We start from the raw sequence: 14384 nt of genomic DNA, 5'->3' as shown, positions 1-14384 counted from the left end.
TTTGCCTTGAGCACCAACCAAACCTTTATGTCAAACATAATATGATGCTTTATATCACCTGTATTGTTAGGCTGATGAAATAACTTAACTGCTCAGTGATCTACTATTGAAATTACTATACAATTTTGGAACTTGCTCCTTCAGTCCTTACCAATGCAAAATTCCACTGGCTTTAATAAGAGTTTTGCCTAGGAATACAATGTAGAAGTGCACAAACGCACACAAAAAATAGGACTCCTAATTGCAAGAATTGCTAAATGAAATGCTCAATTTCCAGAACATAGTTTCAAGAGAAGTAAAACTGATGAGGACATACCAGGTACTGCAACAGCAAACACCAATACCACCATAGAGGGTGTAAAAAGAAAAATCTCATTTAAAGCAAAGAACAGAAACAACTATGGTTACGATTGCTTGTGTTTGTTTGAAGCGAAATATATTGTATATTGTTAACTAGGTTTGACATAGGAGATTTTGTGATACACCAGCAGAGAATAAATTGTTTTAGTCTATTAGTGAAAATTTACATTCAATTCTAAAACAAAAAGTATGATTTTTTTAAAAAAATTTATATCTATTACCTATATGGTCCTTGCAAATTTTGTCCATACATAAATTCAAATTTTCTTTCCTGGGTCAAAGTAACAACAGTTCGAATATTTTCTATGGCTTCAGTAGCAATCTGTAATAGAGAGCATATGCTCATTAACAGAAAAATAAGGTCACACTGCAATTTCTAATTCTGACCTGGTAAAAAGAGCTTGGGATAAATGCTATAAAAATCACAGAATTAAATTCTCGATAGTAACCAGTGAGTATGAGTGCTCACTTCTACACAGCCCGATTTTCAGAAGGTAGATGCTCAGAATTTTCTGAAAAATCAACCTTGTTGAAAGAGTCCCAAATTGGATATCCAGTATTACTACTCACTTTCAAAAAATTAGGGAAGCTTTTCAAAGGCACAAATGGCAGTTTGGCACCTAACTCCTATTGACTTTGTGCCTTTGAAAATCTTCCCTGGAGGCTAATAAATAAAACCAGGTGGGATTTTCATAAGTGGCTAAAGGACTTAGGCACCCAACATCTATTGAAAGGGGACTTGGCTGATTAGTCCCCTAGACACTTTTGAAAATCCCACCAGGAATCTATAGTTTATTAAGGGAAATTTAATATGAACACGACTTCTTGTATCAAAAGTTGAAATATAAGAATGGCCATACTGGGTCAGACCAAAGGTCCATCTATTCCTGTCTTCTGACAGTGGCCAATGCCAGATGCTTCAGAAGGAATGAAGCGAACAGGTAATCATCAATTGATGCATTCCCTGTTGCCCATTCCCAGCTTCTGGCAAACCGAGGCTAGGGACACCATCCCTACACATCCTGGCTAATAGTCATTGATGGACCTATCCTCCATGAACTTATCTAGTTCTTTTTTGAACCCTGTTATAGTCTTGGCCTTCACAACATCCTCTAGCAAAGAGTTCCACAGGTTGACTGTGGGTTGTGTGAAGAAATACTTCCTTTTGTTTGTTTTAAACCTGCTGCCTACTAATTTCATTTGGGGACACTTAGTTCATGTGTTATGCGAAGGAGTAAATAACACTTCTTTATTTACTTTCTCCACACCAGTCATGATTTTATAGACCTCTATCATATCCCCCCCAAGTAGTCTTTTTCAAGCTGAAAAGTTCCAGTTTAATTAATCTCTCCTCATATGGAAGCTGTTCCATACTCCTAATAATTTTTGTTGCCCTTTTCTGTACTTTTTCCAATTCCAATATATGTTTTTTGAGATGGGATGACCACATCCCATCACATTCAGTGACAAATGCTTAGTAACCCACTGAAGACTTCAGGGCTCATATCATAGGCCTCCTACAGTAAACAAAAGATAACTGAAATGAGTGTATTTAACTTTCATCCTTCAGCTGGATAAGACAATGGACGATAAAAGCTAGAGTTTAACTGGTACATTCCATCATTGGAGTCTTTTTCCCTAAACAAAAGCATAATTGCCTAGATCAACTAGACATAAGAATATGTAGTGACAAATAGTTTAACAGTAAGGGCTAGAAACTGAAAGTGTTACACAACAGGTTCATATCTAAAACAAAATTTAGGCAGCCACGTCCAATATCAGTATCCTATGCAAAGGGGCCTATTGGAAATTTGCACCTCTTTGAAGGGCTTCTCTGAGAAGTCACTCTAAAAAAATGCATTAATGGGGCTTTATCTTTCAAACACTCCCGGTCAAATTTGGTCAGCTTAGAAGTAAAAATATATTATTTTTTTCTACCTGCCAACCCTGTAAACTCATCTTCAGTTCTGAGTTTTCTTTCTGGTTTATGCATTTGTAAGCAGGGTTTGAATGAGCTCTCCCCTGACATCTAGTGATGAGCTGGGGAAGAGGACTCTCGGAGCTGACCTTGTTTGCATGGACTCATCTACTCTGTGTAGGTGAGCAGTAGGATAAAGCTGCTTTGCCCAAATGACCACTTTTGGTGGGTGTTGGATTGCAAGTCACTTTGTTATTGGGTGCAGGGGTAATAAAGGCTTGTTATCCTTGTTGTGTGAATCAAAGGCAGCAGAACTGTACTTGGCATGCCCTGATTGAGGGGTTCATCCTCAACTGAACTGCACTTACTAAGCTGGGAGTGCCAAAATCTAGTAGAGATGAGAGAGGGTGTGGTCAGATTTTTGTACATTGTGGTGTGGGCTCTGCTTAAGGGTCCTGGACACCATTTGACCCTCCCCTTCTCCATTGTGTAATGACAGAGCTGATTAAGACTCAATTTAGAGTCTTTTGTTGCAGATCAGTAGAGCTGAAATCACTGAAAACCAGGTCTAAGCATTAGACCTGCTATGGGACAGTGTCTCTGAGTAGCTGCAATCACTGAGAGCTGAAATCACTGAAAGATGTGTTAGGTGGGACCTCAAAACATCTTGAGCTGAGTGGCCGGTGGAGTGGCATTACAAGTGGTGGCTCATTCGGGATATCAACTGGGAAGTCTCTGAAGCTTAGGACACACTTCCTCAGCTAGGGGAAAATATGTAACCCATGCCTGCTTGGTGTGGCACTCTGTGCCTCTCTGGTGGCAGCTAGACCAGCTACAGATTGATGAGCCTGCTACAGCCTTGGCTAAGATCGATGTGTCTTTTAGCTTATGCAGTGGCTGCCCTGTTCCCAAAGGAGTTTTGGCATGAAGTTACTCCCACCTCTTTCAACTTTTCCTTTCAAATATTTCTTTAAACCCTTTCTTCAATTTTTGTTTTCCTTTTCCACCCAGGAAAGGACAGAATGAAAAGAGGAACCAGTGGGCAGTATTAGTTACACTGTCACTATCATATATTCTTGCTTGGTGAAGATGTACATACAGTTTCACAGAGGTAAGATGGAAAAAAGGGGAGATGTTTCTTGACTTTAGCAAAGCTTTTGACACGGTCTCCCACAGTATTCTTGTCAGCAAGTTAAGGAAGTATGGGCTGGATGAATGCACTATAAGGTGGGTAGAAAGCTGGCTAGATTGTCGGGCTCAACGGGTAGTTATCAATGGCTCCATGTCTAGTTGGCAGCCGGTATCAAGTGGAGTGCCCCAAGGGTCGGTCCTGGGGCCGGTTTTGTTCAATATCTTCATAAATGATCTGGAGGATGGTGTGGATTGCACTCTCAGCAAATTTGCGGATGATACTAAACTGGGAGGAGTGGTAGATACGCTGGAGGGGAGGGATAGGATACAGAAGGACCTAGACAAATTGGAGGATTGGGCCAAAAGAAATCTGATGAGGTTCAATAAGGATAAGTGCAGGGTCCTGCACTTAGGACGGAAGAACCCAATGCACAGCTGCAGACTAGGGACCGAATGGCTAGGCAGCAGTTCTGCGGAAAAGGACCTAGGGGTGACAGTGGACGAGAAGCTGGATATGAGTCAGCAGTGTGCCCTTGTTGCCAAGAAGGCCAATGGCATTTTGGGATGTATAAGTAGGGGCATAGCGAGCAGATCGAGGGACATGATCGTTCCCCTCTATTCGACATTGGTGAGGCCTCATCTGGAGTACTGTGTCCAGTTTTGGGCCCCACACTTCAAGAAGGATGTGGATAAATTGGAGAGAGTCCAGCGAAGGGCAACAAAAATGATTAGGGGTCTGGAACACATGAGTTATGAGGAGAGGCTGAGGGAGCTGGGATTGTTTAGCCTGCAGAAGAGAAGAATGAGGGGGGATTTGATAGCTGCTTTCAACTACCTGAAAGGGGGTTCCAAAGAGGATGGCTCTAGACTGTTCTCAATGGTATCAGATGACAGAACGAGGAGTAATGGTCTCAAGCTGCAGTGGGGGAGGTTTAGATTGGATATTAGGAAAAACTTTTTCACTAAGAGGGTGGTGAAACACTGGAATGCGTTACCTAGGGAGGTGGTAGAATCTCCTTCCTTAGAGGTTTTTAAGGTCAGGCTTGACAAAGCCCTGGCTGGGATGATTTAACTGGGAATTGGTCCTGCTTCGAGCAGGGGGTTGGACTAGATGACCTTCTGGGGTCCCTTCCAACCCTTATATTCTATGATTCTATGATATGTGGCAAGCTGAAGAGAGATGAAACCAAAAAAGCAAGAGAGGCTAGAAAAGAAAGAAGGGAAGCACAAAAAATAAAGAAAAGAAAGAAGAGGTATGTGATCCTAAGAGCTTAGCATATTCTGGGTGTTACCACAATGTAAATAATATCAATAGTAGATGTTTTCAGCTCCATATCTAGCAGATACATCAACATAAAAAAAGGATAGAATACAACAATGCAGAGTTCAACTTCCCTAAGAATGAATATATTCTTGATCCATTACTAAGCCCTGTTAAACATGACTGTACAGTAGAATATAAAAAGAGAGATGAACTTCACTGGAACCCACCTTTCCTGCAGCTTCCAGTTCTTCTTTATCCTTTTTTGCATGTCCAGAAAATATTTTCATTTCAATGATTCCTGCTATGGCAATGACTGGCACAATGGCTAAAATCAAAAGGGTCAGCTGCCAGCCATAGACGAATGATATAACAATTCCAGTTCCAAGGTTAGCTATGTTTTGGGTAATTAAAGCCAGTCTGGCACCTGTAGCCTGGAACAACAAAACCCAAATAAAACAACTGTATTCCATAATTTTTTATAAAGCAACAACATAGAAATTAGACATGAAAAATACTTTTGAACTAGACCATCTCTATAAACCAGGATTATTCCCCAAAGTATTATCTAGGCTAGTTCTACATTTCTCCAAAGTTGGAGTTTCTGCATATCCTTTGGAAGATCACTCCACCGTCTAGATTGCCTTCTTCCATTGTCTTCTGCTGCTGATCCATTTCTCTCTCCAGTTTCCATGATCACTTCAGATTCTAAACTGTAATTTATAAACTCCGCTAAAAAAGCTGAACAGGGAGTTTATAAATCTCATATTTTTGCATTTACAACTATAACTTCAAATCTGCCAGGAACATGCAATTGCCTAACTGATGGAGAGGAAATTTGAACTAACCATTTTTTCCAATCACTTAAATCCCAATACAGCAAAACACTTAAATATATGCTTAACTTTTAAGCATGTGAGTAGTTCCACTGAAAACACTGACTACTAAAATCCTGAAAGTCAAGCACAACCTTAAATGTTTTGTTGGATTGGAGCCTTAGATGCTATGGTCATAGGTGCTACATACCCAAACACACAATGAGATTAGATAGATAACTTTAAACAGACTCATTGAATAAATAAATTCATGGTTAATTGGATTCATAGGGGAGATAACAGCACAGAACAGTAATAAGACTATAAGCACTAATAGTTTACTAGAATATCATATTGTAAATATATATCATGTTATCTATCATTATAAAATACATTGGTGTGACACCCAAAACCTTTCAATAAATAATAAGTTTTCAGTTGTCACCAAATTAGGATTGCCATGAAGCAAATAAAAATCAATAGTGCAACATTACTATATGCCAACCCAAACTTGAAAAATGCCAAAACAAAGTATATTACATACTCCTTTCACTTGTGAGGCATCATTAGCAAGTCTTGTAGTTAATGCCCCAGTGCTGTTTTTAGGGTCATCAAACCAGCTGATGTCCTACAAAATGACATGAAAACATGTTTACTAGGATCTGAAAAACTATAGTTTACTTTCCATAAACTGCAAATAAAACAAATGAAAAATTTGGGCTGCAAAAAGATCATTAATTTCAATTTGGATTATAAGAGGAGTGTATGGAGTTTTCGTTCTTTAGATTTAATCAGTTTCTTAGCCCTGATTGTGTAATAAACGTGTCAGAGTGCAAATATTTATAACTCAAGATGAGTAAATTAATTGAAGCTGTAAATGCCAGTAATTTACACTGACAATAGCATTATGTTTTCTCATGCTAACTGCAATTTCAGCAGGTATTATCTATGTAAATGGATTGGGCATGATTTATTTTTGGTAATCAGGTCAACACAGAATATTAAGGTTATGAAATTTGCCACCTTGATGAGTATAGTTTGAAATTGACAGTCTCACTGAATGTAAAGACTATTAAAAAGATTATTAACTCAGATTAATGTGGCATTTCTTCTCTGAAGTAGCTAAGACAAGTCTGTTAGGTGGTTTACCATATAATAAACTGCTGTGACATCTACAAAACACAAGATGAGTCTGCCCTGAAAAGTCTCTGAATTTTGAATGCTGCTGGCAAGTCTTTGTGGTGTCAGAGAACATCTGTAATAGGTCTATGCGGAGCTAGAAAATTAATTAGAACACCTGTACCAAAACTTGAAAACAGTACCCTACTACATTCTGCAGAAAGGGCTAATCAATCATATTCTTTTATATCTCTGAAGCAATATGGGTTAATGTGTTTAGGGTATTAATTAGGTAATGATTTTAAAGCACTTTGAAGGTGATCGCTCCTGAGTTAACTGGAAAAACATACTAATGCAAGATTAAGGTGATACTTAAACACCAGAAAAGTCAGAAAATGTAAAAGTTAAATTTTCATAGGAACATTTCATCCACATTACATATTAATTAATTGAAAACAAATTCCTGATCTTGAATCACTTGAAGCACGTGCATAACTGTAGTCATATGATTGCACTATTTGCAAAATGTGGTCCATTTGTGTAATGATTACAGTTGGAAGAAAATTTTCAGTCAAATAGTAAATTCACCAAAAACTAGTTACAATACAGGTCGGTAACCAGGTTTTTTTAGGGTGATGGACACTATTCACTAATACAAGTCAAATTCATTGAATAGTTTCAGATGAATAAACAATGGGGGAGGAATGAAAATGTCAAAAACTATTTCATTTTGAAATGTCATTTTGAAACAATGTATGAAAGGTTTTGTTCAACCTGAATGAAAATTCAGTTTTGGCCAGAAAAATCATTATTCATTCAGCTCTAGTAATAATGTGTATGAGCTAAAATTACTGTGAGAAGCTTAACTTTTACATTTCCTGACTTTTTTGTTTAAAAGTATATAACCCTGTATAGAACAAATATTAGCTTTACATTGCTTTTGCTTTAAAAAAAATTAAATTAAATTTAAAAAAAGAGATTAAAAATAAACTGCCTACGCAAGTTACAATTTAATACGGTTCCAGGTAGCCCTTGAAGTTCACTGCACATTCAGATGAATGGGGTGCTGTGGAAAAAGCTTGCTGAAGTGACTGGGATGAGGAAGGGGTGGGCTTAAAGGGAAGCAACTATGAGAAAAAACAACAGATGAAGGTGGCAGCAACAGAAAAAAAAAGAAATATATATATAGGTCCAAATTTTGGCTGCCTTTGAGCAGATGCATTAGAATAGGGAGAGCTTACAGGGAATCCCTTACCTCCAGTACATCTGTGTTCAAAGCTGTCAGAAAGCTGCAGGCAGTGCCTTCTGAATACAAAGGGTGAAACTAGCAGAACCCAACACAATCAAAAAGGGCTGGCATGGCAGATAAAGGGCATAGGCAGGGTCCTTCTCCTTGCTGCTCATTGGCTAGCAACTGGAGGCTGGTACAGTGGGAGTGCATGTTTCCGTTTTTAAAAAGTCCTGCTGCTCAGCATGCTATCACCAGTATCTCCAGATGGCATTAGGCCTCCTGCTATTCTATGAACTGATACAATGACTTCTGTAATATGGGAGTTCCATAGGATTTCTCCACTTATTGGGCCTAACTTTTAAGAAGGCCTTGACTCAGTCTCTACTTTTGTGAGTGCAGTCAGATGTGTACATTTTATCATCTGTGACAATAATTAATTGTGGATCCTAATATGTAGGTGCATTTATCTGGAGTTGCAAAACTTCATACTTAGAACAAGAGTCTGAATTTCAGAATCAGGCTCCTAGAGTGCACATTATGCTCTGAGTAGAGTGACCAAATGTCCCTATAAAATAGGGACAGTCCCAATATTTGGGGCTTTGTCTTATGTAGGTGCCTACTACCCCACACTTCTTGTCCTGATTTTTCACAGTTACTATCTGGTCACCCTAGCTCTGAGTCATACCGTTAGGCCATGTCAACCCTCAAAAGCTGCTCTGATTTAACTAAATAGGCCAGACCCCTTGTGCAGACACTCTTAAATTGGTTCAAAAGTGCCTCATATGACCTGAGCTAAAAATCAATGTAAGTCTTTCTTAAACTTATTTGAGTATCCACACAAGGGGATTGCACTTAATTATTTAAATCAGTTTCTAAAAATAATTTAAATAAATCAGTGCAGTTGTTTGTGCAAACAAGGTCATAGGATGACTTAAAACTTTAAAGGTATTTTAAACACCTAAACACGGATATATAAAACTCTGGAAAGCTAAATACATATTAACCTTACCTGTCTAAGCATTGCTTTAAATGCCATGAATCGAAGCCTCATTGTAAGGATCTCTCCAGCTTTGCCAAACGTGAAACCCTTTGAGAAGAAACAGAGTGATTATTACATAATTACAACTATTTTGACGTTATCAGATAAGCACACGAATATCTGTATCTACATAGGCAAAAACACATTTTATAGATGACAATATTTTAGCTATAAACAATTAAAAAAAACTTTTAAAAGACAGTTACTAATTGTGAAAGATAGCAGATTTAGAGCACAGGGATTGAACTTCATTTCTAAATTTAAGAAGTGCAAAGCAAAGGCACATTTTCCTACATTGCTCCACTAATGTGCTTGAAGGAGCAATTTTTTATCACAGCTTCATGGGTCAGTGACTTCAAGGTAAAAGGCTCAGGGTGAAATCCTGGTTCATTGAAGTCAATGGCAAAGTTCCCATCAACTTCAGTGGAGTCAGGATTTCACTCTCAGTGCTCCATTACAAGTCACTTAAGCCATCTAGCCCTAAAACATCAGTGCTTGGTAATCAGCTAAACTTATTTTTAGTCACAAGCATGAATCAGTGTAATGTCATAGGAAGGAGGTGATAAATGGGACCATGAGAATGAAAATGATGGGGACAGAGGTTATTGCCACTTTTTCTGTCATGATATTAACTATTGTCAGTAGTATTATTGTCATAATTTTGCTTATCACCACACTTTCTACAACTACAGCCAAGAAACATCTCTACAAATCTACTGCAAATATTTGTTCTCAGAATCTACTGAAAACATTTCTACAGCTGAGAAATTTTATAGTATTTCAGTATAAAACCTGGACACAACCATATATCAGTTCCTCTATATGATATAAAGCAAAAATTACTATGGCACTTTTATAGTGAACAAATTAATTTTTCTAGTTTTAATTGTTGGAAACTATACAGTAATGAAGTCAAAAAAATACCACAATTATGTAACTTTAAAAAAAGAACTGGACACATTTAAATGTACATCTTAGCATGCATACTGTATAAACATCTTATGAAATAGATACATCTTTGTATTAATTTCTTCTCACTTGTTTGGGAGTGCCAGATCACAATACACTTCTACCATTCATATGTTTAATTTATAACATCATCCCCACATTTATAAAAATGATAACTAATGCAGGTCAAACATATATATATATATATACACACACACACATATGCATACACATACATATATACACACACACACACACACACAGTTAAATTTTCAAGACTCAGGCTCTATGCTGCATCCATATATAAAGACATTTTTATAAACAAAATGGGCAATTGCACCAATAGATACCTGCTTGTGCTTGCATATACCTGTTTTCTAAACAAACACGTGCTAACATGTTCACATACTTTGTAGGTGAAACTTTAGTGTCATGTTTTGAAAATGTAGCCCATTCTCTATTTAAAAAAAAATCTTGATGAAGGGCCAAATTTCAAAATATCATCTCTTAATTTACACCCATATAATTTCTACCATGGTTGCAGTCAAATACTCCAGTCAGGACTGGGGACCTATCATGCTAGGCACTGTACAAATATCAAGGAAGAGAGAGTCCCCGTCCCAAAAAGTTTAGACTCTAAGGCCCTCCTCATGCAAGTTGTTCTTTTTGGGGAGACCTCTGAATCTGCACACAACCCCATTGACTTCAATTAGTGCTCAAGATGGGCAAAGAGGTTCACCTTTGCAATCCATACTAATGGATCAGGGACTAAGAAAGTAAACAATTTAGGAATGGTGAGAGTTTCAGGTGAGAAATATGTAGATTTTTTAGATACGTTTGTCATGGGATGCATCGACCCCAGGCAGGCTTGGCAACCAAGGGGTTAATGTAGGAACTGCCAGCTGATGCTGATTGGCAGCCTCAGAGCAGCTGGGAAAATAAAAGCTGCAAAGCAGAGGGACCAGCAGGTCAGAGAATGAGGGTTCTATCACTAAGCTGGTGAGACGCTGCCCCAGAGTGACAATGACCCAGAGAAGGGATGACCAGAGCCACAGGCTGTAGAAGCCTAAAGAACCAAGGAGAGTAAGCTCAGGACACAGAGGAAGACTTGTGGCAGAATGAGGGCCCTGAACCGGAACCCAGTGGAGTGGGAGGGCGGGCGGGCGGGCGGGCCTGGATTCCCCTACCTATACCTTAAGGAGACTTAAGAGCCAAAGGAGTTTCAGGCTCCTTGAGGGTGAGGGCCAGATAATCTCTGCCAAACAAAGGGAAGCTCAGTGGGACAGAAATTAAGGTCCTTGCCTCCAGAACAGGACTATAAAGACTCAGATGAGAAAGGGAAACTGACCACCCCTCTGATCTGAGCAGACTCTTCACCGTGCCCTGTCTGTCCAAAGGGGGGCACTGACATGCTGGGGTGCCAGCTCACAACATTATATACATTTTAATAGAGAAAGTTCATTTCATCTGTGCAAGGCTGTGACAGGGTGCTGGCTAAGGAGCCCTGAGCCAGGCCTCTGTCACACCAGCTCCAATCAAGAAAGGGGAATTGGAGCTGGCTGAGTAAGCTCAGGCCTGATTGGCAAAGGGGGAACAGCCGCTGGCCTTCTTAGCAAGGGGCTATGTCAAGGTTCCTCCCCCACTCTGAACTCTAGGGTACAGATGTGGGGATCTGCATGAAAACCTCCTAAGCTTACTTTTACCAGCTTCGGTGAAAACTTCCCCAAGGTACAAATTAATTTTATCCTTTGTCCTTGGAATATCCACTGCCACCACCAAACTCTAACTCGGTTTACTGGGAAACGTAGTTTGGACATGTCTTTCCCCCCCAAAATCCTCCCAACACTTGCACCCCACTTCCTGGGAAAGGTTTGTTAAAAAGCCTCACCAATTTGCATAGGTGACCACAGACCCAAACCCTTGGATCTGAGAACAATGAAAAAGCATTCAGTTTTCTTACAAGAAGACTTGTAATAGAAATAGAAGTAAATAGAAGTAAAGGAATCATCTCTGTAAAATCAGGATGGTAGATACCTTACAGGGTAATTAGATTCAAAACATAGAGAATCCCTCTAGGCAAAACCTTAAGTTACAAAAAAGACACAGACAGAAACAGTCATTCTATTCAGCACAATTCTTTTCTCAGCCATTTAAAGAAATCATAATCTAACACATACCTAGCTAGATTACTTACTAAAGTTCTAAGACTCCATTCCTGGTCTATCCCCGGCAAAAGCAGCATATAGACAGATCCAGACCCTTTGTTTCTCTCTCTCCTCCCAGCTTTTGAAAGAATCTTGTCTCCTCATTGGTCATTTTGGTCAAGTGCCAGCGAGGTTACCTTTAGCTTCTTAACCCTTTACAGGTGAGAGGATTTTTCCTCTGGCCAGGAGGGATTTTAAAGGGCTTTTCTCTTCCCTTTATATTTATGACAGGCTACATAAATGCTGGCAGGAAAGAAGCAAGGGGGAGAAGGAAAGGGAGGAGTTAGAGAGAGCGCGCCTCTCTGCTCGCTGCAGGAATTATTAGTTCCTGGGGCTGTGACACTGAAGCTGTCTGTAGCTAGAAGGTGGTGGGAAAGTAAACTGTAAGAGCATGGCTGATTGCACCAATGCAGAGGTCTCTGGCTAGTTTGTGGGTGCAGCATGGGCAGAAGCCAGTGGGGCCCAACTGCACCCTCTTACAAAGGCCACCCCTCAACCTCTCCTTTCTTGCACGTGCCACAGAAGAGTGGGACTTGAGGTTGGATTTGAAAAAAGGGAGTAGAGGCCCTGCAGATCCTTTTAGAAAAGGCACTCCATGTGTAAGTTTCAGCCTGGAAGAAGGTGCAATGGTGGATGTGTGGAAGTGGACAGGTGATTTGACAAAGCTGGTATCTGTAATTGAAGTCTGTGTTGCACCTTAATAAAGAGTTTTGTGCAAATCAGGTGTACACACACACCTGACTTGTACATGAACATGGCAGTGTCCAGACAGGTGGGAAAAGGTCTGTGCGCACAATTTTGCATATGGAAGTTTAGAGACTATTTTTGAAAATGTGGCCAAAAGAGTTTAACTCATTACAATGAGGGAACCATCCTGTGGTGAAAAAAAGTATTACATTACAATATTGTTAGATTAACATCTGAGGAATTTACCTCTATATAGTCTTATACTAAGTGCACAATATAACCTCCACATGCACTTTAAGTCCACTTGGTACTAGAAGTGTACCATCAATTATTTTTCTCTTGTTATGTGATTCAAATACATTGAATGCTTAATATCTTTAGATCTAGTTTCTGAAATAATGTGAACAATTATATGAAGGGCAAAGTAATAAAGCCTACCTGCAGAAAAAAAGTAACAAAAGAAATGATCCCAATTGCTAAAAATAGCAGTGAATACAAGTTGCTCTTGTTTCTTAGAACGGTCTTGTCTGGTTCTGCAAAAATCTATTAGAGAGAATTCAAAGTTCATTTTATTTAATTAAATTATGTAAAAATCTTCCCATATTACATTGCTGTATTTACACATACCCATAGAGTGCTTGAACTAGGGGTACTGGGGTCAGCACCCCCTGACTTGAAGTAGTAATAACAACCAAATACATGGTTTCTGCTTTCAGCACCCCCCACTATAAAAAAAATGTTCCATGTACAATTAAATGTGATTAAAGGGATAACAAGTACATTTGATGTTGGACCAAGATTTTTTTCTAGATGTTTGCAAATTTCATCTAATTCTTTAGATTTCTTCCAAATGAATTATTCACGGCTACTTTCCAAAATAACCACTCAATCAGCAACCTAATACAAAGGAGCAAGCCCTGCATTAACAAACAATAGGTGAAAGTGACATCTGCACAAGGTTTGTGCACCACTTAACTCATTCATATTCTTCTTGGTCACTGAGACCTTGATTCTTTATAGCTTAAAGGTGAAGCTGGTAGGGGAGAAATGTGGAAACTGTTATGAATACAATTTATTAAACTTGTGTGGACATGTGAATTTATTAAGATAATGTTCATAAGGATAAACATCTGTGTAATTTGAATTTTTTTCAGTTATCCTATGTTAATGACAAAATAATTTTTAAAAATGGGCTTAAATGGTGCATAAACCTTGTTTGGATACTTTGCACAGTGATGAATTTTACCATATATGCATTTGTGGCTTAGACACAACTTCTTATTAAATAGATTTCTATGTTAAGTTTCCAGGCATTTATTAAACTCAACAGCGAATTAACAAAATGAGTTAAATTTTGAACAATACCTTAGCAGTATCCTTTCAAGCCCCACAGGTACCTTATTGAAAACTATGAACCTAGTTTTTAAATATAGTTCTGTTTATGTAGCATGTATTTTTTGCATTTTTCTCATTTTAAAAAAATTTCTTTAGATGGATGTAAGCAGATGCTATATTGCTCAGAATTTCAACTGCTTCTACTACATATTCCTCATTTGAAATCATAATCCTTTGTGACAGTTATCGCTACAGCAGCGAGCTGATGTCAGCCAAGAGGAATACAATATCCAGTGAGGAATAAGAATTCATTCATCTGCTATTAGGATTAAAAAT

At 38.7% G+C, this 14384-nt stretch overlaps 1 protein-coding gene across 1 annotated transcript in view; it reads right to left on the bottom strand.

Annotated features, from left to right (window-relative positions):
• Positions 1 to 14384, bottom strand: part of ABCB1 (ATP binding cassette subfamily B member 1) — a 68582-nt gene that overhangs the window by 16690 nt on the left and 37508 nt on the right. The window contains exons 18-22 of the mRNA XM_048838047.2: positions 13152 to 13256; positions 8845 to 8922; positions 6030 to 6113; positions 4901 to 5104; positions 582 to 682 (exon numbers count right to left, since the gene is read on the bottom strand). Of these exons, the coding sequence (XP_048694004.2) occupies positions 582 to 682; positions 4901 to 5104; positions 6030 to 6113; positions 8845 to 8922; positions 13152 to 13256 (572 nt within the window). The remainder of the gene's footprint in view (positions 1 to 581; positions 683 to 4900; positions 5105 to 6029; positions 6114 to 8844; positions 8923 to 13151; positions 13257 to 14384) is intronic.

Source organism: Caretta caretta, chromosome 2, assembly GCF_965140235.1.
Source record: "Caretta caretta isolate rCarCar2 chromosome 2, rCarCar1.hap1, whole genome shotgun sequence".
Lineage (NCBI taxonomy): Eukaryota > Metazoa > Chordata > Testudines > Cheloniidae > Caretta > Caretta caretta.
Note: the sequence above shows the minus strand (reverse complement) of the source record. Positions and strands in the feature narration are given on the sequence as shown.